Consider the following 17,594-nt stretch of genomic DNA (forward strand, 5'->3'; position numbering starts at 1 on the left):
TAAAAATTATTTGGTAGATACTGCTGACAGATATGACTTTTGACAGCCAGACATATTTATGCACAATTATGGGGGACACCCCAAAAGCACTGAGGAGTGCTAAAAATTATTTGGTAGATACTGCTGACAGATATGACTTTTGACAGCCAGAAATATTTATGCACAATTATCGGGTACACCCCAAAAGCACTGGGGAGTGCCAAATATTAACAAAAAATAATAAATCTCTATCCTCCTCTCTTCTCTAGCGATTTTTGTTAGAGCAATTGCAAGAAGAATATTGGATTCTCTGTCCCTGCTCTAATCAGCCTGTGACTACACCCTGCTCTCTCCCTCTGTCAAATGGCGATGGATTGCTGTGGAGGCGTGTATTTATAATGTTGAAGTATCGCGAGAACCGAGCCCCGACGACGTCACAATGACGTTCGGCCTCGATTTGGATTCGGAAGGGGCGGGAGAGTACCGAGCTGCTCAGCTCGGTACTCGGATACCCAAAGTTCGGGTGGGTTCGGTTCTCGGGGAACCGGACCCGCCCATCTCTATAGCAAAGTAAATCACAGACAACGAAAGGTGTCTGATCTATCACCTTGATCATGTGACTACAGTGAATTGGGGCGTGTCTAGGCAGATTAGGGGCGTGGCCTGTATGCATGAGAGATTTAGCCCATGTCGTTCCAATGATATATCGCGCTAGGACGGTCGGATGTATCAAGGTATTTACTCAATCACAAAAATCATCAAAATGTATTTTTTTATTTTATATCACCCCCCAAAAATCTATTTTTTTATATGTCTTTTGTGGAGTTAGCTTTTAAGCCATCATCATCATCATTTATTTATATAGCTCCACCAATTCCGCAACGTTGTACAGAGAATATTTGTCATCCACATAACTCCCTGCCCCATAGGAGCTTACAGTCTAAATTGTCTAACACATACACAGACTAGGGCTTCTTTTTCAATCAGCAGCCACTTGTTTTTGGAGTCTGGGAGGAAATTGGAGCACCCAGAGGATACCCACGCAAACACACAGAGATGATACAAACTCCTCACAGATAAGGCCATGGTCAGGAATCGAACTCATGATCCCAGAGCAGTGAGGAAGAAGTGCTAACCACTGAGCCACCTTGTATAAGTCATAAAAAAATTCCTTTTAATCATTTCCCATGGACAAATTGATGCCTATTATTATTATTCTTTAGTTTATAGAGCACAAATACAGTCTACAACAATGTATAATCAGAGGACTGAATTCAGGGCCATCAGTCTATGCCTCAGTGGAGATTACAATCTAATTTGCCTACCCATAGCCCCACAAATGCCCACAGGCCAATTCAGTTGGAAGCCAATTAACCTACCAGTACGTCTTCAAACCATGGAAGGACACAGAGTCCCCCAGAGAATTTCCACTTGAACACAGTAGAAATATATCAATTCCAGACAGATACTGTAGCACCCTGCTCTTTATCCATTGCCCCAGTAAGGCAGCAAATGAGAAAAAATTTGGGATTTAGTTGGGAATATTCTATAAAGTAATAATTTTAAAGAGAAACATTAAATTACTTTTAAAAATAAAGGGAATTATGCGCTATAAAATGTATACAGAAATATTTGACATTTCCAAACAAAGCGCATTTTTCTGCTATTAAAAAAGCGATTGTTCCATGTGATATATTGTGTTCCTGTGAAGAGGTAAATAACGTCACAATATTGCACCATGATGCTACCTAAACACCACTCAAAGCCAATTCAATTCATGTAATGTTTTTTATGGCATCCATTGAATCTCATTTTAAGGAAATTCAGCTATTTTCTTTACCCAGAGGGTGCAGTTCTTTTCTAGTGAATATCAGATGTACTCTGAGTGCAGAATGACAACATAAAAATGGATTATTATTTTTTTTACATTCTAAGCCGGGTATTTGTTGTAATAGAATGTTCAGTTAGGGAAAAATATTTTTCTTATGGGGAGTCGATACTATGGGTTTAAATACTGAAAACATAACGGAGGAAGCGACAAGAATGGCTAAATTAGATGCTATAAATGAATATACAAAGTTATAGAACAAGACTGTCAGCATAAAGTTCACTGTTATACGTAAAGTTTTACCATTCTTGTGGGGTAATTATGCCAAGTTTAGTAGGAGCGTCTCTCCTCCATAGATGGGATAATCCAAATATCACATGTAGGATTATCCCTGAACCATTGAAGCTAATGCCGTCCTGTCCAATAGAATAAGATACTGTTCTTTCTCTGCTGAGCCACTCTGTGAGTCTCTACATTGGTTGCCTGTATTTCAACGAATCCAATATAAAATTCTTCTACTAACATAGAAGGCCGTCAACAACAAAATTGCACCGACATACATCTCACTTGTCTCAAACTATCTCCCAACTCGACACCTCCGTTCTGCACAAGATCTACGTCTCTTCTCCACTCTCATCACTTCCTCCCATTCTCGGTTACAGGACTTTTTCCAGGCTGTACCCACTTTGTGGAATTCCCTCCCTCGCACAGTAAGACTTTCCTCTAGTCTTTAAACCTTCAAGCATTCTCTGAAAACCCACCTCTTCAGACAAGCTTATAATATTCCTCAACCAGCATCTTAATCTCCCTAGGTTACCCTATTACCACCCTCTACACAGCTAACACAAGACAACAACCCTCTGACCAATATAGTTGTGTGACTGATCACACAGCCCACTCAATACTTTTACCTTTGCATTCTAGCTGGTCCATTGTACAAAATGATGTAGCACATGCCCTTGTGTTTCTAACTCCCATTGTCCCATAGATTGTAAGCTTGCGAGCCGGGTTCTCTTACCTCTCTGTCTGTATGTATTACCCAGTATTGTTTTATTATTGTTTGTTCCCCAATTGTAATGCGCTACGGGATTTGCTGGCGCTATATAAATAAATGATGATGATGATGATGATAAGACACCCTTTGATTTTGGTCATCGAAAATCAATTTTTGGGCGCCAGATATTATGTAATTTTTGGGTCAATCTGTTTAAAAAAAGAGGTCACGGAAATCTTATTGCGGAAGACAGAGTCCTGACCTCTACATTTATGGGTGTACAGCTCCTTCACGCCTAAGGGACCACAAAACATAGAAACTCATAGTAGCTTTATTAGCAAAATAAAACACTTTGTAATGACATCATTATGCAATATCTAAAGTGGGAAAAAAATCTATTAATCAGATCACAGTATAACTGTGTTAAAACTCTTAGTGTACGTATTAAACGAGTCTAGATTTATCAAACGTTCTAAAAAGGAGATTTGGAGGTGCTGCTTTTAGCAACCAATCAGATTCTAGCTCTCATGTTCTATAATGTACCTGATAAATGATAACTAGAATCTGATTGGTTGCTATGGGCAACACCTTCAAATTTCCTTTTTAGAAGGTTTGTTAAATCTACCCCAAGTGCAGGGACTGATCAACCATTAGGCTTATCAGTCTGCAGCCTGGGGCAGGGAGTCTCTAGGGGGCGTAGCAACGGCACAATTAACAAGCTTTTAAAAAAAAAATAATAAAAAAAAAATGTCCTACCTAAAATGGCCGCCCTGGTCTCAATGGGGCGGTCCCGGCTGTTAGTGTATCCAATCACACTGATACAGGCAGCCGGCAGCACATCCCATGTCAGTGCAGCTGGGTGCTAAGCTGAGTGTGGTCATGTGAGGTGATCACATGACCACACTAGTCACAGAGCCCGCCCCTGCACTGACAGTGCAGCTGTGGTACTAAGCTGAGTGTGGTCATGTGAGGTGATCACATGACCACACTTGCTGCACTGATAGGGCAGCTAACAGCATGGGATGTGCTGTGAGCTGTCTGTCAAGAAGACAGAAGTATGGGAGAGAAGAGGAGCAGAAGACTGCAAGGTAAGTTATATATAAGGGGGGGGGAGATGACTGGTGGGGTAATTAACTGGAAACTGCTTGATGGTTGAGGGAAGGGGGATTAAGGAAGTAGCTAGGGGCGTATAATGAAGTGACTGAGGGGGGTAATTATGTGACTGAGGGGGGGGGGGTTATTGAAGTGACTGAGGCGGGTAATGAAGTGACTGAGGGGGGTAATGAAGTGACTGAGGGGGTAATGAAGTGACTGAGGGAGGGTTAATGAAGTGACTGAGGGGGGTAATGAAGTGACTGAGGGGGGTAATGAAGTGACTGAGGGGGTTAATGAAGTGACTGGGAGGGGTAATGATGTGACTGAGGGGGTTAATGAAGTGACTGTGGGGGTTAATGAAGTGACTGGGGGGGGTTAATGAAGTGACTGGGGGGGGTTAATGAAGTGACTGAGGGGGTAATGATGTGACTGAGGGGGTTAATGAAGTGACTGTGGGGGTTAATGAAGTGACTGGGGGGGGTTAATGAAGTGACTGGGGGGGGTTAATGAAGTGACTGAGGGGGGTAATGAAGTGACTGAGGGGGGTAATGAAGTGACTGAGAGGGGGGTTAATGATGTGACTGAGGGGGGGGGGTTAATGAAGTGACTGAGGGGGGTAATGAAGTGACTGAGGGGGGGGGGGGTTAATGAAGTGACTGAGGGGGGTAATGAAGTGACTGAGGGGGGTAATGAAGTGACTGAGGGGGGGGTTAATGATGTGACTGAGGGGGGGTAATGAAGTGACTGAGGGGGGGTTAATGATGTGACTGAGGGGGGTAATGAAGTGACTGAGGGGGGTTAATGAAGTGACTGGGGGGTAATTATGTGACTGAGGGGGGGTTAATGAAGTGACTGTGGGGGGTTAATGAAGTGACTGTGGGGGGTTAATGAAGTGACTGTGGGGGGTTAATGAAGTGACTGGGGGGGGTTAATGAAGTGACTGGGGGGGGTTAATGAAGTGACTGAGGGGGGTAATGAAGTGACTGAGGGGGGTAATGAAGTGACTGAGAGGGGGGTTAATGATGTGACTGAGGGGGGGGGTTAATGAAGTGACTGAGGGAGGGTTAATGAAGTGACTGAGGGGGGGGGTTAATGATGTGACTGAGGGGGGTAATGAAGTGACTGAGGGGGGTTAATGAAGTGACTGGGGGGTAATTATGTGACTGAGGGGGGGGTAATGAAGTGACTGAGGGGGGTAATGAAGTGACTGAGGGGGTAATGAAGTGACTGAGGGGGGTTATGAAGTGACTGGGAGGGGGGTTAATGATGTGACTGAGGGGGTAATGAAGTGACTGAGGAAGGGTTAATGAAGTGACTGAGGGGGGGGGGGTTAATGAAGTGACTGAGGGGGGTAATGAAGTGACTGAGGGAGTGTTAATGAAGTGACTGAGGGGGGTAATGAAGTGACTGAGGGGGGGGTTAATGATGTGACTGAGGGGGGTAATGAAGTGACTGAGGGGGGTTAATGAAGTGACTGGGGGGTAATTATGTGACTGTGGGGGGTTAATGAAGTGACTGTGGGGGGTAATGAAGTGACTGTGGGGGGTAATGAAGTGACTGAGGGAGGGTTAATGAAGTGACTGAGGGAGGGTTAATGAAGTGACTGAGGGGGGTAATGAAGTGACTGAGGGAGGGTTAATGAAGTGACTGAGGGGGGTAATGAAGTGACTGAGGAGGGTTAATGAAGTGACTGAGGGGGTTAATGAAGTGACTGAGGGGGGTAATGAAGTGACTGAGGGGGGTAATGAAGTGACTGAAGGGGGTAATGAAGTGACTGAGGGAGGGGGGGTTAATGAAGTGACTTGGGGGTTATTAAATTTACTTTGGGGGGTGACGAAATGTCTGGGGGGATGTAGTGGCTGGTGGGGGGAGCTGATGTAATAGCTTGTGGGGGGCATGATCTCTGTACTGTGTGGCGGTAACTACAATGCTAAATACTAGACAGTCAGGGCTGGTAGATGTTAGTATATGATTGTAAATAATTTTCATTTATTTTATTGTCTGTCTGCACTAGAGGGTTGTTTTATGTGGTCATAATGGAATGATGTGTTTGCAATATAATACAAGTTTTGCACATTTTAAATACAGGACTCCAAGTTTCCAGAAGACAACTGACAACGCTCCGAGAAGAAGCCAAATCGAACATCAGGAAGTCTACGCTGATCAGGTAAGAGATGAAGTGCAGAATGAAGTGTGTTTTATGTATTAATTAATATTTTACAAATTAGTGTATACACACACAAAAAACCCTGTGACCCTTAATCAGGCCCTGCCCAAGAGATTATTTTGCAAATAAAGTTTTTACTCAAAATTGTTTGATATAGGATAGTGTTTATATAGAAAATAGATGTGCATTTTTTTATTTTTTAAATTCACGCAAACCAGGCATATGGACGTCCGTATTCAACAAGGAGCAGATGTGAAAATACGTCTGGTGATGAATACAGGTCTAGGTCTGCTCTGCTCTAACAGACAATACACTGCAGGATCCGACCAATACATATGTGGAATATAAAGTCACAAAAGAACGCACAGGAAAAAACAAAAATATTCAATTAATGTCACCTGTTAATAATATAATCATTAATGAAAAACATTAAACAAAGTTTATTTTTCTGTCCCCCGCCCCAATAAAATACAGCTACTAAGATGTCCTGAATGCCTACTGTACGTAAAATGTATTTGTACAGTCCTCTCCCCGTTCCGCCTATGAAGCTGTATGAAGAATCCTTTGCGCTTGTAGATTAATTTGATACGCTTGTGTTCTCTGGCGCGTGCGCAGAGCAAATGAACACAAATTATAGCACATATATTGGCGTTTGCGTTTCTTGATGAATCAGGCTCTTAGCCCCCAAAATGCAAAGTCCCACAAAAATTCTAACGAGGCAGTCGCCGATATTTGGTATAAAAATAAACACTCCGCCACAAAAGTATAACCGGTACGGTTAATGCCAGACGCCGTAACATCTCTCCTTCGTCTGGACTAGTAGATTAAACACACAAGTTCTAAACCGTCTTATCTGCATGCTCTTCTGTCTGTCTCAGATACCATCAAACACGTGTAAATTAGAAATTGACTTATCTACATCTTATTTTCTACAAGATAAAATTCACTGCATTTACTATAAAGTGTAAATCCCTTCTCTGGGTGAGACGCTGCTTACAGGTAGATTCAACGGAGATTAAAGAAGATTCATTTACAGGCATTTTGTGAAAACTGTTTTTAATTGTCTGTGAAATTGCATGTTTGTTACCAGTGTTACTTTTAAACATGAAAGTGGATGGAGATACAGTTTATTAATAATAGTAATGATGATGATAATAAATAATAGTAATAAGAAGATTCATGCACAAAATGTTTTTATCCTACACTATATGGACAAAAGTATTTGGACACTTGACCATTACACCAACAGGGACAGTAATGACATTGTATCCAAATACATACACTTTAATATGGAGTTGGTCCCCCTTGTGCAGTGATAACAGCTTCCACTCTTCTTGGAAGGCTCCACAGGATGTTGGAGTGTTTCTGTGGGAATTTGTGCCCATTCATTCTGTAGAGCATTTATGAGGTCAGGCAGTGATGTTGGACGAGCAGGCCAGGCTCCCAATCTCCGTTTCAGTTCATCCCAAAGGTGTTCGATGGGGTTGAGGTCAGAGCTCTGGGGGGGCCAGTCAAGTTCTTCCACATCGAGCTCATCAAACCCTGTCTTTGTAGTCCTTGCTTTATGCACTGGGGCACAGTCATGTTGGAATAGAAAAGGGCCTTCCCCAAACTGTTGCCACAAAGTTGGAAGCATAAACTCCGTTCCCTGTTGTATCTTGTTGTTAGGTCACTATGTATGCAATACCCTGATATATACTGGTCAAGAGGGCACTAACCTTGGATTCAGCTCTTTCTGCCACACCGGAAAATCTGTTTCTGTGATATAATTTTTCAGACATGATTAATCAGGGGGGTTTGTCCGCGTTTTTAGTTATAAATAGCCGTATTTGTCATTTTTTTACATTTGGACTACATCTAATAAGAGACCATCCTGTGGCTCTATCCCTTTTTGAGATGTGTTTACTGAACGATTTCCGGGTGCCGGTGCCACCACAGCGCCAACCTAAGTGTTTGCCTAGAGCGCCAGGGTTCAGGGGACACCTGATACACTGAATGAATAAATGAATGACATAACGTCTTGTATTTACCCTGTTTTGCCTCCACACAAAGCAGCGGCCTCTGACATTGAGGCTTCTAGGGATGGGTACACACTACACAAAATGTAGGACTCGGCTCAGCAGCTTATTGGGAACATTTTAAAGAAAATAAATTCAGGTGGCCCAGTGACCCAGCCTAAGGTAGCCCATTCTGGGGCCGGCCCTGCCACCCCCAACCCAGCCAGCCACTAGTAAGAGTTGGTGCAGTGTGGCACACATCTAGGGCCACCAGGGTTCACGGGCGTTTCACCACCATATCTGCATTGTCGACGTGCTTACCCGTAAAATGTGAACAAAATGCAAAACAAAAATATATGATGGAAAAATCCGCAGACAGTTCTTTTCCGTAATACCGACAGTGATGTTTTTGATTTAGGAAGACACAATTTGGCGTTGGGTTTCCTGCCGCCACTGATAGAAATTAATCACTAATGAGCGCTCTGTCTTGTCATTTTCCCGGCACTCGGAGGTGATGTATCCCTCGTACTCCCTGACAGACGTCCCGCCTTTGTCTGCTCACAATGCTATCTCATGTATACATGCATGAGCTTCAAAAAGATGCTGAGAAACAGCGGCTGCAGCAAACAGCAGCTCCCGGGACGCTCTCCCGCTTATGTATGACTTTAATTGGCCTTGAATTTCGCTCTTTACTTGCCAAAACAAAATGAGCTTTTGTAGTTACCATCATTACAGACAGATCGCTAGGTGCGAGCCCTGCTTTGATCACAGCTCTGGGACTGGAATGTTTCTGTATTGCAAAGATTTTTCTGATTCATCTCGATGAAGTCAATTTAGACTGTTCTGACATGATATTTTTGTTCTGCACTTCAATGGGCTTTCCACCGTCAGACGACTTCAACATAATGTCCTATCCACACCCCCCTACAACTTTATCTGAGTACGCCGCTCTATTTGTTTATATTTGTCTGGTTTTACCCTGTGCTTTTTTAGAAATTTGTATATAACATTGTGTTGTTTTTCTTTTCGTCTGCCCCCCCCTTCCCAGATACACCCCAAAAATGGTCTGCGTATATAATTGTTGTGTTGTTTGTATAGAGCTGTGTCGTATCCTAGGAACAAAACAAATATTTCTGCCTGATGATATAAATACATGCTTGACAAGCACAGAGAGACAGGGTGGCGAGTACAAGAGAATAAACTGAAGGTGTACAAAAATTTTAACCTATCAATACTTGCTTTCCAAATGGGGTCACTGGACCATGGAGCTGACGCTTCCACAGCCCCGTCTGGGGAATACCTGATGACATCACTTTTAAGCATTCCTGATTTTTATTTTGGAGAGGTCTAACACCCCAAATAAGTGCAGATGTATCAGGAAAATCTACTTAAAAACAAGTTACGGGAAAAGCAAAAAGGGACAATATTTGTAGTTGGTTTTCATCTAGAAAAATCTATTTTGAAATCTTATGTATTATTCCACATACAAAACGTCCTTAAATTATTCTCTAATGCAGTGGATTCCAAACTTTTTAAGTTCAAGGCACCCTTAGGGTCTCCATAATTTTTTCAATCCACACCTAAGCCAAAATAATTACCACGTAGTCCCCCCGCCTTGCTTACCACTGGCCCTGGCCGAGGCACCCCTGTCAGATCACAGAGGCACCCCAGGGAGCCTAGGGGCACAGTTTGGGAACCACTGCTCTAATGTAAACATTGTAAAGGAGGAACTGTCCGGATACTACATTTCATACCTAGAGATAGCAGCGAAGATTTTAATCCCCCATGTCTGAAATATGTCATTAGAGTCCTGTCTGACATTTCAGTTCCCAAATAATAACAATAATATTAATAATATTCTTCTTTTTCTTTATAAAGCACTGACTTATTACACAGCCCTGTATATGGGGGGGATTAGGACAATTATATACAATTATATACAATGATATGAAAGATAACGATCGCCCTGTCCAGTGAGCTTACAATCGTAGAGGTGAGGGGAACAATTGATACATGAATTAGCGGAGTAATGAGTGTAGCCGACGATGGGGGAAGTGGGTGTGGATACTGTAAGACAGAGGCTCTATCACCCACCAATAGTAAAGCAGCCATCGATGACTGGCGGTTCTGTGCAGCTACCGGCGGTACCGTACGGCTGGAGTGCGAAGAGACCGTACAAGGTGGAGACATGAAAGATGAACCAGTTATTTTAGAAATCTTAACAGTCAGCTACAGGAAACCAGAACCGTTCTTCACCATTTCTATTAACTCAACCTCCGTCCTCTTCTGGGATAAAATCTCTGGAGAACTTGGCTCTTCCACTAAGTGGATTTGGTCTACATACTTTGTCTACTGAGAAATGAGCCGTTAACTGCGAACGCTGCCCAGTGCTATGGTCTACTGTAAATTGGATAGCGTAACGATTAATGAACCATTGGGCACTATATTATCACTGCTGTAACTACCCGGGACGTCATCTACGGACAGACACTTGCTGCAGTCTGTAATATAAGTGAGTTACAAGTGACAGTGGTCCATACTATGTAACAATCACTTCCGTCTTATTATGTTTTAAGAGTAGCAGACCTCACATATTTTGTTACTTTTATTTGCATTCCAATGTCCTTTATTCCCAAACTTTTATCAAATTTAAAAAAGTTTGTTTCCAAATATAATCTCTGTCCTTTCACATTGTCTACATTCCTTTTACTTTAAGTTAATGATGGTTCAGTACTAACTTTTAATATAGTTTTTATTGCAGGTCTGGAGATAACTCAGAGGCATCATGTGACCGGTCACAATGCACAAATAGGTTGATAATTCTAGACCGATTGCTAGGGTATTGTACATGTTCATGTAGTATGTGCAATGTACAGGCTCACAGCACCACTTGTTTGTCTACATTCATGTATAATAGTTTAACAGCAGCATTTAATAAGCCCACACCCCTAATTTACCTGAACACTGCCCTAATCCCACCAAATACAGCCATATTCACTGGATGCCACACCCACTTCCCAGCAATCCCCACTCCTTTCTGGTCCGCACATTGGGACTATGGGAGGGGTGGGTTGGGTTTGGAGATACTGTAACGTGGTTTTGCCAAGTGTCAAACGGTAGACAAATTATGATGCATCTGTTTTCTCTCTCTCCAATGTGAGGGGGCAACGTGAAAGATATGGAGGGCCGCAGATTTTCAAGGGGCTAATGACGACAGGAGGAAGAGCACAGGGGACTCCCTCCTACCCCAGGTATGCCGTGTGATCTCACTGCACTGTGCAGAGGAGGTCATGTGACTCACAAGTCGTCTGCCCCCCTGTTCTGGTAAAATCGGGAGCAGACGGCTGGGAATCTGCCGGTGAAGACTCAACAGGGCGCCTGTTGTAGAGTTACAACCTAAAGACTTTCCATGATAGTCTGTTATACATTACCTTTGCATTTCTAGATATTTTTTTTTATTAATATAGTCAATTATTAGGTTATTTGTTTCATAGTCTCACTTACTAACAAAGTAATTTGTAGATTTCCGCATTACATATTTCTCTAAATAGCGGCTTTTAAAGATGTTCATTACTGGGTCTACATGCAACATCCGCCAGATTGCGCAAAACCCATAATGTAATATCACAGGAAGGGAAAACAATGGGAAATACTGTTGGTGCCCATACCAACCAATCAAATGTTTACCTTCATTTTCTAAACTGCAAAAAAAAATAATAATAATATATGGCTATCGCCTGATCAGTGGCTATGGGCAACACCATTTTATTTTTTCGTCGTTCCCCCCCCCCCCCCCCCCCCCCAATTAACTAATTTTTCCGCCCCAGATGTGTAGATTGTCTAGCATTTATAACTCGGCCACTGTCTTGCGGTATTTTTTTTCTGGTTATGTTTCGTTTTGTTTAGTTTCAATAGAATTGCTTTTTTGTTTATTTGTTTTTTATGCTGTTTTGATACCTATTACAGATGAAAAACTGTATTTGAGCTTTTACATCTTTTTTGTTTTCAGTGTAATAGATGTTTATCTTCTCCGGTTATGTGTCGTTACCACGACCGGGCTGTGCAGTCACACCAGATTAAAGAGGCAGATGTGTACAGCTTGGTGGTAGCTCGTGAACGGATATCTATTCCCAAAGCTCACACTTAATCGCCAAACATTTATTCACAGGATTTAAGAGCTTTTTGATGCTGTGCAGACTCATTCGACAACAATCCCGGTGGATTTGAATTGCTTAGAAATGAAGAAAAATGTTTCTCCCCCCAATTCCTTGTGTCATTAGCTGACATTATAAACATTTATGTTTACATAGGCTGCAAGCACATCTGTGCTCAAGGCTATCCTTTGACTATATGGAAACAAGCAAGAAATACTGGTGTGCAATTCATCTCCGGCACTCTACATAAATCTTTTGATGGAATATCAATGTTTTCTTTTTATCCTATATTACATTTTCTTTTGTTTGGTCTTGATAAGTTTGTTTGTCACCCACACACTTACGTAAGCCCATCTTCTGGTTCCCATAACATTTAACAGCCTACACTGAAGGCTATCAAGTCAACCATTTCAAACCATGCACATTATATGTTATATCTTTGCATTCCGGCAAATCACCAAACTATACCCTCAATCGTTAGACCAGTGGATTCCAAACTTTTTCAGTTCAAGGCACTCTTAGGGTCTACAAAATTTTTTCAATGCACCCCTAAGCCAAAATAATTACCAAGTAGTCCCCCCCGCCTTGCTTACCACTGGCCCTGGCCGAGACACCCCTGTCAGATCTCCAAGGCACCCCAGGGAGCCTAGGGGCACAGTTTGGGAACCACTGCATTAGACCATTGCCGTAAACTGAGACTTTCCCGCTGTGGGCGGACAGTTTGATCTGCCCATTGGTAGCATTTTGTGGACATCATTACGGGAATCAGAGATTGGCCATGCCGCCAGAATGGGTCTTTCAAAGTCGTCTTGCAGACACAAGTCTACAATGATTAGCCACGTGCAATCAGTGTAACATCCAGGCTGTTCAGCATGAAAGAATGATGTCACCTTGGAAGATGGGATTATCCTAATTATAGATACAGATATTAAAGGTATTTTTCAACTTTTTACTGCATTTTTCTAAACCTTTCCCATCGCCCCCACATTAATACTTTGGTAGATGTTCCTCTGCTGGGACTTTTCTGCTTAATTCAGTACGTCTTTTATGAAGGGGTACGGTTAGGTGAGCCTCCAATTTGGGATAATTTTCTTACGACATAAATTCGGGGTGGATAGAGTAACTGGAATAGCTTTAATTGTTGTAGCATTTGTAATCCAAAGAAAGGCATGAGGTGGATGTTTTATAAAAACGGGACGCTTAAAGGGTAACTCCACCTTTATAAAACAATGTGTATTTACAACCGTTAGACCCTGACGGTCATCTTAAGTACAAATACCTGCCTGATGGATTTAATAGGTTAGATATATTCTATGTGATTTTATCAAACAGCTCGTTTCTAATGGTTTACTGCTATTTATTGGTTTTTGGTTCCCTAGGACAGACCTCCAGGTATTGTGAAATGACAAAATCTCCAGCATACCTTGTATGCCATCGTCCGGCTGTTGGCTGGCAAGGCATGCTGGGACTTGTAGTTTCACAACACCTGGAGAGCCACAGGTTGTCCAAACCTGGCTATGGGAACCAATAACTCACTAGAAGACATTGATATGAGTTTTGGAAGCACCTGGGTAAATGAGAAACACCAAGCATATTGAACACACGGGCTCTTACACAAGCGTGGCTCATTTGTTAATTAAGCAATTAACATCGCAGCATGGTCATGCATACAAATGCAGGACTGTCCTGGTTGCATATAATAATGGTTAGTATGGCTGCAAACGGAGACGTCAGGGACCTTGAAAAAGGGGCGATTATTAGGGAACATTTGGCTGGATCTTCAGTGACCAAAGCAGCTCAACTTGCTAATGTTTCATGGACAATCGTCTAAGGTGATGTCAGCATGGAACTCTGAGGAAAAAACATTATCAGGTCAGGGCAACAGTACCTGGAAGCACATACACCAGGATGGGGATATCTGGGTATTAATTAGAAGTGTAAAACAGTTGAGCAACTGCAGACCAAAGCAGGGTAACCCTAGTTGGGTTGCAGGGCATTATTATTATTATTATTATTATTATTAATAATATTTATTTATATATTGCCACTAATTCCGCAGCGCTGTACAGAGAACTCACTCACATCCGTCCCTGCCCCATTGAGGCTTACAGTCTAAATTTCCTAACACACACACAGACACACAGATACACACAGACTATGGTCAATTTTGATTGCAGCCAATTAACCTACCAGTATGTTTTTGGAGTGTGGGAGGAAACCGGAGCACCCGGAGGAAACCCACGCAAATACGGGGAGAACATACAAACTCCTCACAGATAAGGCCATGGTCAGGAATTGAACTCATGACCCCAGTGCTGTGAGGCAGAAGTGCTAACCACTTAGCCACCTTGCTGCACTAACAGCCCATCACACCTGACAATACACATTTGAGCGCACAATGGTGTTAATTGCACATACTATGGACTACCGACCAGTGGATGGTGGTGATATGGTCAGATTAATCATCCGCCACCATGCACACGTTTGGCACCAACCTAAACAATCCTTCAGGTCCGAGTGCTTGTTTACACCAGTGAAGGTTTCTGGCGGTTCCGTAATGTTGTGGGGGCGCGTTTTCTGCCATACAGCCATTCTTAGAAGGAATGTTCAATACAGTGGAGCGATAATCTTCACCCCATTCTCCAAGGTGGCGATGACCCCTTCTCCACAGCATGTGTGATCGCCCAATGGTCTGAAGAACATGACACTGACATTAGCAATACGTCAGGGCCATTGCAATAACAGATTTGAAACCAAGAGATTTTGTGGGATGTTCTGGACCGATGCATGAGACAGCATTTTCTAGCGTAATTTAATCCCCCTTTATGGGTGTTTCCATATGTTATCCTCTACCTATATCTAGAAAATGATATGATTTTATGTTTACACAAATGTATAACATTCTCACAGTACGACACTTTGTAGTTACTTAAAAATTCCTTTATCTGTATGAATGCCCTTTTAAGTAAATGCGCGGGTGTCAAGGGGGCCTCTGAGTGTTAGAAGTCCAGCCGTTTTTTTAATGATATTACTCAGAATTTCTGAACAACAGGCGCCTGTGTGTCTATATCTTTCCTGCACTCATGGAAACAGATATCCACGGCGAGAATAAAAGGAGAGGACAGCATGCAATCTCTTGGATGGACAGGTAAATTTGCTGTCAGTCGGTGTGATGAAAAGGCGCTGGCAGATCATACGCAGGAAAAAAAGTTAATTACTTATAATGCTCTTTGAGATGTTCTGCCATAAATTATACAAAAGGGTTTTTCATGACTTATCAAATGGAAATAGAAGAAAAAAAAAAAAAACCTTATAAAAGTCTCCACTTGTTAAGAATGTTGTATGAAGGGTCAACGGATTGCACAAAGGAGTAAAATAATGGAAAAATGTAAACTCGGACAACCCATTTATTACAGATAATTGCAAACCATGACATATAGTCAGACATAGAGCATAATACCAGGAGACTAAAAACTATCATTGTATTGATTGCAGAAATAAAATCTAGATCGTAAAAGAAAAATATACTGTACAAAGCAACCGGTCAATTGTTTCTCTGTTCAAAAGCATTGTACTTACAAAATAAAGAAAAAAATAGCACAAGATATAGAATGTATTCATTTATTTATTTATTTATGTGGGTTCTCATCTGAAGTATAGTACAAAACCAATGATTTTCCCTTTAATGCTCCTTACTCCCACTTGAGTCCAGCAGCAAATTTCTGCCCTGATCTGAACGGCCACGGCTAATTGGGGTCAACATTTTATAGGCGCTGAGGTACTTGCTGGTGGGTGACCCCTCTCCAATGTATAGCAACAGTAATATAATCTTGTGGCTGACAGTGGGGATAAGCCCTCTGCACTGACTGGCTCAGCTCCCTGTCTGTCAGCCCTAGGGTTGGAGGTCTAAGTTGACAGACAGGGTGCACGGCCAATCATGGCAGGGGCTGATCAGCTCCTCCTCCTGTTACTCTCCCCCCATTTCCTCTTTTCTTCTCCCCTTCCTCGCTTCTCCTCTCCTTCTATCTCTTCTTTAACACCCTGTTCCTCCCCTTTGCTCCTCTCTACTACCCTACTGTTTCTCCATTTCCCTCCGCTCCTCCTCTTCCCTGTCCAGCTCCTCCTCCATGCTTCTGCACATTTAGGGCTGGTACCCCATGTGTGCAGAGACCAATCAGACAATCCTTTGTCTAACTCCCACAGCAATCATCTGCAGAGCAGTCTTGGAGGTATTGGGGTATTAATGTAATGTGGGGGAGGGGACAATAATTTAATGAAGGGGTTTTACTGTAATGTAATGGGGTAAATTGATGACACGTAATGGAGGTATTAATGTTATTTAAGTTATGTAGTGGGGCTTTTATTCTAATGTGGTGGGTTATTATTGTAATTTGGGTGCTGGGGGAAGCTATTAATGTTATTAATGTATCATCATCCCCCATCTTGGCTGCGACAACCTACTCCTTACTGGCACTTGTCTCACCCTTCTATCCTTGCTTAAATCCATCTCAAATGCTGCAGCAAGACTGATCTCTCTCTGTCACTGGAAAACTAAAGAATGAGAGCCAGAGAGGCTGTGAGCTGTTTTTATAAAGTTATAGACATGTGACACTGCTGATCCTTGCTGATTGGCTCCTTGACATTCCATGACCTGTGATTGGCCTGATTCTCCAGCGGGTATAAAATTATTTGTCTGACTCTAGGATAATCTGGACAGATTCTTCTACTAACATACAAGGCCGTCAACAAAATTGCACTGACATACATCCCCTCACTTGTCTCCAAATATCTCCCAACTCGACGCCTCCGTTCTGCACAAGATCTGCGTCTCTCTTCCACTCTCATCACTTCCTCCCATTTTCGGTTACAGGACTTTTTTCGGGTTGCACCCACTTTGTGGAATTCCCTCCCTTGCACAGTAAGACTCTCCTCTAGTCTTCAAACCTTCAAGCGTTCTCTGAAAACCCACCTCTTCAGACAAGCTTATAATATTCCTCAACCACCATCTTAATCTTCCTAGGTTACCCTATTACCACCCTCTACACAGCTAACACAAGACAACAAACTTTTGACCAACATTGCTACACACAGACCACTCAGTACTTTTACCTCTGCATTCCAGCTGGTCCAATGTTCAATATGATGTAGCACATGCCCTTGTGTTTCAAACTCCCATTGTCCCATAGATTGTAAGCTTGCGAGCAGGGTTCTCTTACCTCTCTGTCTGTTTTATTAATGTTTGTTCCCAATTGTAAAGTGCTACGAAATTTGCTGGCGCTATATATATAAATATTGATGATGATGATTCGCGCATTTGTCCTCAAATTGTGAAAAAACAACCAGTTAACACTCTGACCTATTTGTAGCCAGATGTTAAAAT

General features: G+C 42.4%; 1 protein-coding gene across 4 annotated transcripts in view; it reads left to right on the forward strand.

Moving 5' to 3' along the window:
• Positions 1-3,665: 3,665 nt before the first annotated feature.
• The window catches only part of LOC142104522 (ninjurin-1-like), a 327,591-nt gene continuing 313,662 nt past the window's right edge, over positions 3,666-17,594 (forward strand). For 3 of the 4 annotated variants that reach the window (XM_075189241.1, XM_075189243.1, XM_075189242.1), the window contains exons 1-2: positions 3,666-3,889; positions 5,985-6,063. Coding sequence is in view for 1 of the 4 variants with exons in the window: in XM_075189244.1 (XP_075045345.1) it covers positions 3,819-3,889; positions 5,985-6,063; positions 12,070-12,207 (288 nt within the window). In the remaining 3 variants the exon portion in view is untranslated. Of the gene's footprint in view, positions 3,890-5,984; positions 6,064-12,069; positions 12,479-17,594 lie in introns of those variants that run through there. The other variant, XM_075189244.1, reaches the window with a different exon arrangement.

Source organism: Mixophyes fleayi, chromosome 10 (assembly GCF_038048845.1).
Source record: "Mixophyes fleayi isolate aMixFle1 chromosome 10, aMixFle1.hap1, whole genome shotgun sequence".
Lineage (NCBI taxonomy): Eukaryota > Metazoa > Chordata > Amphibia > Anura > Limnodynastidae > Mixophyes > Mixophyes fleayi.